This window comes from Camelus bactrianus, chromosome 2 (genome assembly GCF_048773025.1).
Source record: "Camelus bactrianus isolate YW-2024 breed Bactrian camel chromosome 2, ASM4877302v1, whole genome shotgun sequence".
NCBI classification, from domain to species: domain Eukaryota; kingdom Metazoa; phylum Chordata; class Mammalia; order Artiodactyla; family Camelidae; genus Camelus; species Camelus bactrianus.
In genome coordinates this window covers 31,020,999-31,035,354 of record NC_133540.1, presented here as the reverse complement: position 1 = coordinate 31,035,354, position 14,356 = coordinate 31,020,999, and the positions used below count along the sequence as shown (strand labels likewise).

Here is a 14,356-nt window from a genome sequence, read left to right as displayed (position 1 = left end):
GTATGTGAATTCTGTATTACGTACTGTGCCAAACCTCACACACAGATCATTATAGACAAAAGTCAAAAACCTGGGTACCACAGCTGCCACTGACAGACAACCTGGGCCATTAAAAAAAAAGCCAATCTTAAACAGGGGCCCTGGGTCACACAGAAGAGTGATGTTGGGCACCAGCTTTGACCAAGGACTGAGATCTCAGTCTGGCTCTGCCACTCCCTGGAGCTGTGGCTGTGGGCCAGCTCTTCAACCTCTCAGGGCCTCCATGAACTCACTTCTAAAATGGATGGATTAATAGAATGTATTGCACAGTGCTATGTGAGGTTAAAAAGGCATGATACGCATGAAGCAGAATGCTGAGAACATACAACCTTCAAAAATGACAGTTAATCATGCATTCATTCAACAAATGGCCATAGAACACCTACTTTTTACCAGGCACTATTCTAGTCACTGGGGATAAAGCCATGAACAAAACAGACCAAAATTCCCCCAAGATGGAATGTACAGTCTAGCAGAAAATATCTCACACTTAAATAGTGCTTACAATTATTTACTATTATTGCTAAACCAGCAGGTCTCAACGCCACCCAGGGGACACTTAGCAGAGTTTGGAAACATTTTTGGTTGTCACAACTGGGCGAGAAGGGACAGCTACTGACATCTAGTAAGTGAAGACCAGGGAGGCTGATAAACATCCTATGACACACAGGATGGCCCCACAGCAAAGACTGATCTTGCCTCAAATTCCAACAGAACAGAGAAACTCTGTTCTAAAGGTTATGCATTGACTCAGTTAATCCTGAACACAACCCTAAGGGGTAGGAATTATAAGTATGGCTATTTCATTAGTATTTTATAGTAACCAATAGTAATTCTATTTTATGAAGTGATTATATAATATTTATAGTAGTATTTACATACTGTATGTAAATATATTATGTAATATCTGTAACATTATATAAAAATTATATCAAGATACTTTAAAACACACCTCAGCACTGTGTCTGTGTGTGTAAATTCAGATGGCAGATTTTACAAAACTGATTCCAAGTTCATTTTATGACCAATGGTCATACCACTGTGCTATTTAGATTTTAAAGTATTAATCTCTCCCGATCCTCACTCATGTGCTTCAGAAGGTGATCTTTTGTGCCACATCTGCGCTGATTTAGATGTTAGAACAAGGAAGCAGTGTGGTCCATCAGAAACACCAGATTGGGAGTCCCAAGATCCAAGATCTAGCTTCACTGTCTCACTGGCTGTGGCACCTTGGGGCAAGTCACTTCACTTCTCTGGGGACCTGAGGTTCACCATCACCAAAGACACGGGGCAATCGTGTCCTTCAGATGGTGTGTGACAGTGCTATGGGACCTGCAGTGACCAGCTGCTGACATGAACTGAGTGGTCCCTTGTTTTCACTGTACACTATCTCATTTACTCCTCACCACAGCCTCGGAGGCAGGTACGTGGATCAGCGCAAGTTGAAGATAAGGAAGCAGGGGCACTGAAAGGTGGCAACTTGTCCCTGGATTACAAGGTCAGGAAGTGGCGGAACGAGGGTTCTCATCATAGCTATAATTAATTTTCCTTCCTTTCCTTGTCTCCCAGCTACTCAGTCCTTTCTACTGAGACAACCACCATTACTAGTTCTTGTATATCATTCCAGAAATGTTCTATACAATATACATTCCTCTTTGAAAGCAGATATGCAACTTGTAGTATACAAAACACACTATTTTGCAACCTGATTTTCTTCATTAAACAATAAATTGGAAACCAGTCCATAGAGCTCCTTTTATTCTTATTCTGAAGAGTATTCTGTAATTTATTTAATCAATTCTGAACAGACACATATTTAATGTATGTCTGATATTTAATAATGCTACAATGAATATCTTATGCATGTATCATTTCTTACGTTGCCAGAATATACTTAAAATAAATTCCTGAAAGTCGAACTGGTGAGTCAAAGGGTGTGTGCCTTTTAACATTTTATTGAAATAGCTAAACTGCTCTCCATAGGGGTTATAGCAATTTATAAGTCCACCTAAAATGCATGAGATCAACACTGAGTTTCACTTTTACTTCTATATTCATCAAATATATCACAAATTATTCCATCTTTGCCATTTGTAAAAAATCATATCCCACATTTTAAATTCACATTTCTCTTACTAGGATTAGATTAGCAATTTTTTCACGTGTTTCAAGAACCAACTGTATTTTTAAAAATCTATGTTTTGTTCATATTCTTTTTCCATTCATTCTTATTTTTCTAATGAGTTGGTTTCTTTCTCTTATGGAATTATAGGAGTTCTTTATCTACATGAGAAATAAATGCTTTGTCTATGAGTTGCAAGTATTTGCCCCTGGTTTCTTATTATTTGCCTTTGCAGTAATATTTGATTCGTAAGTACTGTTGATTTCCTTAATTATTTCATAGCTTCTGGGTTTATTTCATACTTTAAAAAGTCTTCTCCACTTACAGAGTATTTAAAAAAATCCATGTTTTCCGTTAGGACTTCTGTGTTACATTTCAAAGTTGAAACCTTTGAAAGACCAGAATTTATTTTGGAGGACAATTAGGAGTTTGGATTCCAGGTTCTTGTTTTCCAGATGGCTTCCCAGTTGTCACAACAATTTCTATTGAATAATCTATCCTTTTCCCACTGAGCTGAAATGCCAACTTTATTATGTACAAAATTCTCACATTATTGGAATCTCTTTCTTGCCTTTCTGCTGATCTGACAATCAATAAACAAATACACAGACTATTTTAATTACTGTAGCTGCATCATATGCTGTATGATGTGGTAGAGCTAGATGCCCTCATTATTCATCTCTTCCAGAATTTTGCTGGCTGTTCTTTAGGAACTTAGAATCACCAAGTGGTACTCTTGTTAGACTTGGGTAATATTTATAAACTACCTTAGAGAAAACTGATACCTTTAGGAAGATGAATCTTCCCATCCGTGGACATTGTATACTTTTGTGTTTTGTTCAAGGCTTTACCTCCCCCACTCTTTTGGTGAGCTCCTTTGCCATTTTTTAAGTTGTTTTTCATACAGGTTTTCCTTTATTACATTTACTCCTACAGTCAGGAATATATTCCTATCAGGTTAATGTTATCACATACAGGTCTTATTTCTAAACAGATATGTCAATGAAAACTGTTAGCTACAGTTTTATATGTCATTCATTTTTTTGTTTTGTTTTCATTTCGGTTTATATGCCCAGTTCTTGAAACCTTAGAAAACTCAGAGTTGAAAACTTCACTAGGACCACAGCCACGTAACACGCTTCTTTTTAACCTCTTCTAAGAAATACTTTTCTCCTAAATGTTTTAGCACAAATACAGAACTTACCAGATTTTTAGAAATCTTTGCTTCATGTTAGCTTCATCTTTAATTTTGGGAGGGCACAGAGCCTTGGGGTGTTACATAACTTATTAACAATTCTTGCTGAACTAAAAACGCAAAACTCACCTCCTAAATTCATCCCAGCTTGAAGACACTTCTGAAGTCTGCAGGCAGGACAATTCTTCCGCCGAATCTTATCAATTATGCAGTCATTTCTTCCAGCACATAAATAGTTGTGTTGCCCTGAACAAAATAAAAAAAAAATGTTAAAATAAAGACTATCATTTTAATATAAAGTACTAATATGTATTACCAGATAATGAAACTTCCTCTTCGGTGCCTTGAAATCTCTTTTTCAAAAAAGTAGAAAGCAAACATGTTTGCCAATACCATAGGCACAGGAATGGTCAGTTTAACACAGCTGACACTTTAGGTTACAGATGATAAGTTTAACACTACACTTATTTCCTATAGATCCTCATGTAAGTGGAGTCACACTCCCCACTGTTTGAATTTCTCAGCAGGCGCCCTCTCAGGTGACGGTGCACATTTCACTCAGACATCGCCCGCACCAATCTAAACAAAGGCCCTGCTGTGGCTGTTTAAGCTGCTCTGCCTCCACCCTCCTCCCCACCCTGCCCCACCCCATTTACACATGTGATTTCAGCGGGAAGACTTGCCAATTACACAACTGGAAATGTTCAACTATTTCATTCTGCAAGCCAGACGGGCACCAAGAGGATTCAGACATGGAATACACTTAAAGAGTGGCACCTACTGGCAACATGTAAAATTATACCCTAGCTTTATTGCTTGTTTATGTATTCAAAAACAAAGTTACTGACCATCCACTGGGGACCAAGCACCACTAGAAACAATGGGAAATAGCACTGGAGCAGACAAAGTCCCGGCCCCCGTGACCTTTCAATGAGGGGGAGACAGTCAACAGACAAGGTCATTAGGTAAATCATACAAACGTGAGACAGTAATAGGGGCTAGGGAGGAAAATGAAGGGAAGGGACATACGACGTGGGGGAGGAGAGGGAGGGTGTTGACATTTCAGAAAGAGTGCAGGGAAAGCCTCGCTGGAAGGTGTTTTTTAAATAAAGGTCTGAAAAAAGGAAGGCACTAATTGTGTGGACATCTTGAGGAGAAAATATAGAAGGGCAGAGGGAGACCAAAATGAGGGAGGGATGGGGTGGTTACCTGGCATGTTTAAGGAATAGCCGAGTGTGAAAGACAGAAAGAATGAGTGAACAGTAAGAGGAGATGAGGAAAAAGTCTAGTGTGAGTCAGATCATGTAAGGCCTTAAGGATCACGTTTGAGACTTTGAGTGAGATGCGAAGCCATGGGCCGGGAGAGCTTTGAACAGAAAAATGACTTGATGGGACGTACCTTTAATTGGATCGCTCTGGCTGCTGTGCAGAAAACTGACTGCACAGGACTAAGGACAGAAGCAAGGAGACTGGGGTGGGAGGCTGTCCCTATAATCTAGGGGAAGATGATGGCAGGTTGGGTTAGTGAGGGAGCAGTGACAGTGACAAAAAGTGGTCAGGCTCTAGAGGAATTTTGAAGGTAGGGTTGCTAGAATTTGCTGAGAGATCTGTGATAAAGGGGAGTTAAAGAGGTATTAAATTCTTAAAAACTGAACTGCCATGAATTAAAATGGAGACCATGCGGCTGATGGGGAATTACCCCGGCTTAGCCTTCGACACGCTACGTTTGAGACAGCTGAGAGGTGTCTAAGTGGAAGTGCCAAGGGGGCAGTTAGACACACAGGTCTGGAGTTCTGGAGAGGTCCGGGGTGGAGATGGCATCAGCCTGTGGTCATGATTTTAAGTTGTGAGACTGGGGGAGACAATTCGGAGACTGGAAAGAGAAGAGGTCTGAGGACTGAGTCATGGGTCACTGGAAACATCCAGACAAAGTAGAAGGAGACTCACTGAAGACTGACAGGACCATCACACTCTTTTGGTTGAGAATTACTAGGTAAACTGCAGCAAATACCAATAAAAGTAATGTGTATTACCTAATGGTATTAAAGTAATTTAACCTAGAGCACATTCTCAGTAACATGATGGTAAATCTTAGGAGTGATGATCACAATAAAACAACAGTCATAGAACAGGGAAATCTATCCAAGTGAAGAAAGGAAACTCCACCATTATAATAATCAAAGGACTTCCTAAAAAACTGAAGGCTCTCAGTGAATGGAGGTAGGGGTGGATAATTACACAAAGGCAATCAATATCCATGGTAAAACTAAAGTCAATTAGAAGAACATTTCACAGAATCTTAAGAAGTTGCCACTTTAAAAATAAGATTTTAAGGCCCTCTTATAGCACCATCTTATTTAAACCTTACAACAACCCTACGACATATGTAAGGCAATTATTACTGCTATTATTCACAAGAAGAAACTCATGCTAGAACTGGTCAAGTGACTTCCCAAAAAAGGTGGAGCTGGAAGCAGAATTCAGTAAGTCTGACAGTGCGGCTGTGCTTTAAGGCCGGAGGCTTTTCTGAACATCAATTTGCAATGTAATTTACAGGTGGTCCCACAGGACACTGAAAAGTGCTCTTTGGAAACAATAAACAAAGAAACATTCCTTGAATGAGGCACACTCTACCTTATCACCCACCGGCAACCAGCATTATATGCCTTTTTTCCCATGGTGTGAAATGAAATACAAAACCAAAGATTTCATCAATAACTCACAATGAATTGAATAATCTTTAACTTCCAAAGAAATAACTAAATGTCACTTTAATTGGTTTCATTTCAGCAAGTATTTACTGGGGACCTACTATGTGTGCAAAGCCACGAAACATTTGCATAAGGGACTGGGGTAGTCTATAGTTCTTTCCATTTCTGTGAACCTATGATAAAATGTGACTGTTTCTTCATTGTAGGCATACAAGAATGCATAAGAAATGCCTGCCGTCTTATGAACACACTAGAAGATTCAAAAACAGACTCCTAAAAGCTGCGATTGCTCTATAAGGATTTTTTTTAATGAACACCTTTAAAAAGTCCATGTTACTGTAACAACTGCAAAAAATTTCCTTCCAGGTACTGTACCTAAAACAGTGTAGCTGGTTTCTACCAAACGGTGTGGCCACAGTCACCAATTCATCTTCCACTAACAGGGCGGGAGAGTTGTAAGGGACTGCTGCAGGGATATATCACACCAGTCTTGAGACAAATCTCAGTCATGTGTATTTTTGTTGTGTAAACATTAAAGATTTAAATTGCACCGACACAAATAGGTCATGTGTGTCCCATCTCTTATCTATATTGAAAAATAGAAATAACAACAACCAAAAAACCATGATGAAAACAAGAGAATGCATTTAGAAGACATAAAAAACTTTTGATCATGTTCTTTTTAAATACAGTGCTCTCCTAGTGTAAAAATAGCTAATTCAGAATAAGTCACATTCCAGGCTTTTTGGGGTACGTAATTTTCTACTGTAATGTTAACATAGGGCAGACAACCAGAATGCTGGGCACCGGACAGTGGAGGCGTTGAACGACAAGCTAAGAAACTCATTTTATTCACCAGCTGATGAGATTCTTGCTACAGGCTGTGAAATCCAGAGCTGTACTGCAGAAACATTCATCTGAAGGTGATGTACCAGGTAGGTACAATGGCAGCAGGAAATACTACTAACAGTCTACTTGAACGTTCTCAGAGATGGACTTTACGCAAGTAAATAGCTACATATTAGAGTAGTAATCACAGGAATGATCCTGTGGTTCAAAAATATGTCAGTGGTAAAGGAAACAAAGACTTCTCTCTCATTCAAGTTGCACGTCCATTAGGGGAAGAATTCTAGTTCTAGTAGGGGCAGAACAGCTTCAATTGGATAAACTTCCTACAGATAACAATTATAAATGATCCACAAAAAGGGAGGGGAAAGATTTAAAGGCAATGGGGGAGGCGGGATACAATCAAATCAGGCAGAAACTGGAGGAAAACAGACTCCTGAGAAAAGAGAATCACCCTGAACATGATTCATGTTTGAATGGCCTTTTTTCCTGAGGGTCTTGGACTCCTACTCCCTTCAGTGGAGTCTGGATAGAAACCAAGCAAAATCCTCAATCTTACTGACCTGAGAAGGCAGAGAACAGACTCTGGGACTTTGGGGACAGCTAGAAATTAAAGAAGGGTAAGTATTTTGGAAAGGAAAGTATCATGAGGGGTGCACATATGGCTCCCCTCAAATTTCTGGCTGACCTCTGAACCAAGCATGAGGCTCCAAAGAGTCCAGGGGTGAAACAATTTAAGGCTTGAAATCACTGAGCAGGTAGTTCAGCCACTGCCAATTACAGGGAGACAGAGGTCAAATCTCACTAAATTAGGACTCAATAAATACCAGGCTTCTCACTGAAATTCTAGAAGGTTCCTGCCTTAGGAGGAAATACTGTATCCTATAATTAAGGCATTTACCTTAGGGTTAAATGCACAACCAAAACAGACCTACCCTAAAAAGACATAAAGCAAAAGCCCTATATATTCAGAGTGATCTGTCAGTAATTTAACTGACTACTAGAACAAAATTCAGTATTCTTCAGAGAAATACAACAGAATCTGGAGTTTCCACAATGTCTAGAGTATAACGATAATTACTAGAACAAAACAGAAAAATGCAAACCAGAGTCAATAGAAAACTTAGCCAGTAGAAACAGATTCACAAATGACCTAGAGGTTGAAATGACCAGACAAGGATTTTTAAATTGATATGTTAGACTCTAAAAAAAAATATGAGTAAAAGGGGTGAAGAAATGGAGAGCCTCAGAAGAGACTTGGAAACTATAACAACAACATAATGGAAATAAAAGAACTACAAAATACAGTATCTAAGATAAAACATGTTTGCTTGGAATTAATAATGCACTGGGCACTAACAAAAATTCAGTGAAATTAAAGAAATATACATCATAAAAACTGAAACTCTAAGAGAGAAAAATTAAAAGATAAAACAAGGAACCAATGGCCTGTGGGACAGCATTAAGTAATTTAACATATGTGTAGTTGGAGCCCTCGAGGAAAGTAGAGAGAGAATAGGTCAGAAAAAAAAAAAATATATAAAAATTTCCAAATTTGACTAAAACAACAACCTACAAATCTAGAAAGCTTAGCAAATGTCCCAAAAGATAAATACAAAGAAAACCACTAAGGCACAACATAGTTAAATTGATGAAAAATAAATATAAAAATTCTTAAAAGCAACCAGGACAGCAGCAATAAAAATTACATTGTATAAAGGGGAACAAGGATTAAGAGTAATAACTGATTCTTTATAAAAATAATTGAGGCCAGATGACAACATACAAGATCTTTAAAGACCACCAATCCAGAATAACCAATGGGAACATTTCTCAAAATGAAGGTAAAATAAAGACACTTTTGGATAAACTAAAGCTAAGAGAATTTATTGCTAGTAGAATCACATTACAAGAAATAAAAAAAGTTCTTTATGCTGAAGGGAAATGATACAAGAGAGAAATCTGGGTGTACAGAAAAGAAAAACACTAGAAATGATAAGTAGATAGTAAAACTTAAAAATTTTTCTTTCTTTTTAAAAATTCTTCAAAAGCTAAATGACTGTTTAAAGTGAAAGTGAAAACATAGCAGAAAAAATAGAAAGTGATATAAATGAAATGCTACTGCTCTTAAGTCTCTTACATTATACTTGAAATGGTGTAAATTATTCAGGGTAGACTATGACAAGTTAAGAGTACATTCCGTAATCCCTAGAGCAATGGTTCTCTAAGTATGGCCCTGGGCAAGTAGTATCAGCATCGCCGAAGAATTCATCAGAAATGGAAATCCATAGGCCAAGTTTCAGATCTACTAACTCAGAATTTTGGAATGGGACCTAGAAATCTGTGTTTTATCTAACCTTTCAGTTGATTCTGATGTCCATTAATCTGAGAAATACTGCAATCTTTGAGAAATGAAACAAGTACTAGAATAATAACACTAAATATAGCTCAAGAGACAATAAAGGTATAAAATGCATACTGAAAATGCTTGACCCAAAAGGAGAGGAAGGGAAAAATAAAGGAGCAAATTAAAGAGGAAACACAAAGAAAACAAAACATCAAGATAAGAAATATAAACTCAACTATATCAATAGTTACACTAAATGTAAACGGTCTAAACACTCCAATTAAAAATCAAAGATGGTATACTGGATTTAAAAAAATGCAAGACCTAAGTGTGTTTTATGATGCATTTTAAATATAAAGGCACAGACAGGGTGAAGGTTAAAAGACCGAAAAATATATACAATGAAAAAGGTAAGCGTAAGGAAGCTAATGTGGCTATATTACAATCAGACAAAGCAGACTTCACGAGAAAAAGTATCACCAAAGATAAAGGATATCACTTCAAAATTATTAAATCAAGATATAATAGCCCTAAATATCAACTCACCTAATAGCAGACCTTCAAAATTCATCAAGCCTCAAGTGGTAGAGTGTGTGCTTAGCATGCATGAGGTCCTGGGTTCATTCCCCAGTACCTCCTCTAGAAATATAATAAATAAATAAGCCTCATTACCTCCCCCCTCCAGAAAAATTAAATAAATAAATAAACCAAAATTCATCAGGCAAAAACTGTCAGAACTAAGGGGAAAAAAGATAAATCCAAAATCACAGTTGGAGATGAAAAAAACCCCTCTCTCAGCAACCAATAGAACAACCACTGCCCAGAAAAACTAGGAGGATACAGAAGATTTGAACAGTATTATCAAACACTTTGACCTAATTAACATTTAGGTCACACAACTGCATAATATACACGTTCTTTTCAAGTGCACATGAAATATTCACTAAGATAGACTACATCTTGACCCATAAAACAGGTCTAAAATTCTAAAAGGACTGAAATCATATACAATGTGTTTTCTGACCATAAGGAACTAAATTAGCAATCACTGACAAAATGATATCGAGAAGAGCCCCACATTTGAAAATTAAGCAACATACTTCCAAAAATTTATGGATCAATGAAGGAATTACAAGGAAATTACTGAATATTTCAAACTGAATGATAATGAAAATTTAACCTATCAAAATTATATCTAAAGCAGTATTTACAGGAAAATTTTTAGCTTTATATATTTATATTAGAAAAGAAGAAGGATTTAAAATTGACAATCTAAAATTCTACCTTAAGAAGCTAGAAAAAAAAACACAAACTAAAAAGGCAAATAGAAGGAATAAAACAACTGTGTAGAAATCAATGATAAGGAAAAAAGACAAGCAGTAGAGAAAAATCAACAAAGCTAAAAGTTGTGGGCTTTTTGGTAAAGATTTATTAATCAGGCAACAGCAGATAGGCTGAGAATTCTGTTCCACGCCATCTCACCCTGGGCCCCAGGGAGATGCAGCAGCCACCACAGTGATGTTGTGAGTCTCACGGCAGAGGAGAGCTGTAGCATCTGACTAAGGGAATCTAATTCCCCAGCCCAGAGTGGGCAACTCACTCTTCATTACTCAGATTTAGTCCAATGATCTACCCAATCACAAGGGAGGCTGGAATTGTCATCTTACCATGTGCCGAGAAGGCCAAGAGCTGGACATACATGTGGAACTTCAATGAAGACTATCTCCGCGAAGGGGAAACTTAACACAAAATTCAGCCTCCATATAAGTTCCTCTCAGAAGTATTAAACTATTTACATTACTGCTTTTGGGGGGACAAATTAATTTTAATGAAGTTGAGCACCCTTTCCATAAACACCTAAACTTTCCAAAACATTATTTACAAGCTATCAGCATCTAATATATTTTTTAAGAAAAAGTAACATCAATGGGCTACTTCAATAAAGGATGTAATCCAGTTGCCAACCCCACCTCTAAGTCCCCGAACCTTCAATTTATTTTATCAACGTCATTTCTTTATACTTGGGCTGGTCCCAGAGAAGAAAGTACAGATTGGGTGACATATGGATCCTGCCTCAAAGCATCAGTAATGCTATAGTGGAAAAGGTGGAAACACGAAAGGCAGCAGGGAGAAGATACAGTGAGTGGGAAGGGCACAACTTTGTAACCAAATAAAACCAGGTTCTAATCCTACCTCGGTCAACAGGGAATTATGAGATTCTTGGCCAAGTTACCAAATGGTTCTGAGCCTCAGCTTCCTGATCTATGAAATGGACACAGTAATGCCTACTTTGTAGGTTGTTGGATGGATTCAAATTATTACATATAACAAGCAGCACAAAGCCTGGCCTGAGGTAAGGGCTCAAAAAAAAAAAAAAAAGGTGAGTGGGAAGGGGTAGAGTGCATGCCTAGCTTTATGACATCCTGGGTTCAATCCCCAGTACCTCCACTAAACAAACAAACAAACAAACAAACACAAACAAACCTAAAAAAAAAAGTGATAGTTATTATCCATCATCTATTTGATTAGCCCAGTCTTGAAAAAAAAAAAAAAAGTGTAAGAAAATCCAAAGAAAAAACACAGTCAACTCTTAACTAAATATAAGTAAGTAAAGAATTTCCTGTGGGAGTGACTATGACCACTGAATTAGGAAGGCTTCTAGATGAAAAGGGTCTACTTGATACATGGTAAATACCACTCAGCTCTGATTTCATCTTTAAGCCTTAACTTTTTCTAAGTGTTGACAAGGATATGAGAGTGGTGAACTGTATCCTTAAGGTAAACACAGCACAAAAAGTCAGGACTCTCTGATCTGTTTGCAACTCAGCTAAGAATTTGAGTCTAGCACCCACGTCTGTGGGAGTAGTGTAAGATGCTGGGAAGTTACAGCTTCCTTGTATTTTGTTCCTCATCTCCCCTGTCTGTTTTCCATTACAACTTAATATCCAAACTCTTAAAAGTCAGTAGGCTCACGTGTTCAGGGGTAGAAGGAAAGGTGAATCTGGGAGACCGAATTCCATTTGGCCAGGTGGGAGTAGCAGATATCTAGGGGCCAGCAGGTTGAGGATCAAGACTCTTACAAAGAAGAAAAAGAGATTCTGAGATTTAAATCTAATTAGAGTTCCTAGCTCTAATTCAAAAAGATACATGCACCCCAATGTTCACAACAGCACTATATACAACATCCAAGGCATGGAAACAATCTAAATGTCCATCTGCAGATGAATGGATAAAGGAGATGTGTATATACATTTATACAATGGAATACTACTCAGCCATAAAATATGAATAAAATAATGTCATTTGCAGCAACATGGATGGACCTAAGTGAAGTAAGCCATAAAGAGAAAGAAAAATACCATATGATATCACTCACATGTGGAATCTTAAAAAAAGAAAAGAGGACACTAATGAATTCATCTACAAGACAGAAACAGACTCACAGACATAGTGAACAATCTTATGGTTACCAAGGGGAAGGGGATGGGAAGGGATAAATTTGGGAAATGTTAGCCACTATATATAAAAATAGATTTAAATAACCAAGTTTCTTCTGTATAGCACAAATAACTATATTCAATATCTTGTAGTAACCTTTAATGAAAAAGAATATGAAAATGAATATATTATATATATGCATGACTGGGACATTGCACTGTACACCAGAAATTGACACATTGTAACTGACTGTACTTCAATAAACAAATAATATAAAATGCGTTCCCAGACCGTGACTTAATTCCATCTAGCAAAGATGATGAAGAGGTCAGCAGGCTATAAAGAGGCAAAATGCAGTCCATTCCTTCCAAGACCCTTATGTTCCAAAGGCTGGGAAGATGTTAATGATTAAGGGAAATCATATGGGGCTCCTGTAGTGTGACTTTAAAGGGGAAAGAGATAATATTTGAGCTGGGGAGATGAGGACGGCTCTATGGAAGAAGAAAGCATCTAAGGTGAGCCTTGAAGAATGTTGCGGATTGGGAACAGGACAGACACACAGGCATCCCAAGCAAGGGGCGAGCACAGGGAGAGGCAGTGAGTGCCTGGTCTGGCTGGCTGAAGCCCAGGAAGGCAGGGGTACAGACGAGGAGCAGGCAACAGCTACACACTCTGGTGACCAGAGGACGTCCGGGGCTGCCAAGGCCATGTGGGCTCCTGAGCCCTCTCTTCCCTTTTGGTTTCAGACCCACACAAGCACCCACCTGAATTGAATGTCTGACACTTCAAACCAAGCTTAACGTCCCCACCCTACACGGAGCCCCTTTCCAACCTCTTCTCTTCCTTATCCTTAAAGCTACAACCAAGTGTCACAGCTAAAAGCCCCGGGTCATCCTTGATTGACACCCCATCCCTGAAACGCTCTGCACTCAATTGATCCCAGTGTCCTGAAGACCCTCTCCCCCTGCTGCCAAGCTTCTCTGGAATCCTGTCCATGTTCACCAGTACTTTCTCCCCTTCGTTCAGGCTCTTCTGGTTAAATTTCTGAATTATGAAATTTGGCCTCTTGCTTATTATGTGTGACCTCAGACAAGTTACTTAACCTTTCTGTCCATCAATTTCCTCTCGTCAAGTGGGAATTATCCAGGCGCCTATCTCATGAGTTCCCCCTGAAGATTAACACAGCGCACACAGCACCCAGAACGGCTGCCGGCATCCAGTGAGGCTCCAATGAATGGGGGTGCTACTGCTGTAACACTGCTATTACCACTCACGATGGCTGTTAGCGTGATCACTGCATGTTTTCATTATTATTTCAATGGACTTGTAACTAGTTTACCTGTCTCTGTTACTTCCCCATGTCTAAATCAAAGGCGTCTTAAACTTCAAAAGCTTTCTAAAAATGTTAACTCTGACATAGACCTCAATCTGTTAAAAGAGGAAAAGAAGAGCTACCCTGGTTGAAATGAATGTAAGGGAACCCCCTGGTCCCTTTGAACCTGCCCCCACTTTGAACCTGTCAGTGGCCCAGGCAGCGTCCCACTGGACCACCAGGGCTCCTCTGAGCAGCCATCCCCAGCCCCGAGCCTCCCATCTTCCGTACAGCCTGCACAGTGATGCTTCTGAATCACAAATCTGACTGTCTCATCTACCTGGTG

At 38.7% G+C, this 14,356-nt stretch overlaps 1 protein-coding gene across 6 annotated transcripts in view; it reads right to left on the bottom strand.

Moving 5' to 3' along the window:
• NR3C2 (nuclear receptor subfamily 3 group C member 2) overlaps positions 1 to 14,356 on the bottom strand; it is a 331,046-nt gene that overhangs the window by 90,724 nt on the left and 225,966 nt on the right. For all 6 annotated transcript variants that reach the window (XM_074377623.1, XM_074377630.1, XM_074377640.1 and 3 more), the window contains one exon: positions 3,486 to 3,602. In XM_074377623.1, coding sequence (XP_074233724.1) covers positions 3,486 to 3,602 — 117 coding nt within the window. The remainder of the gene's footprint in view (positions 1 to 3,485; positions 3,603 to 14,356) is intronic.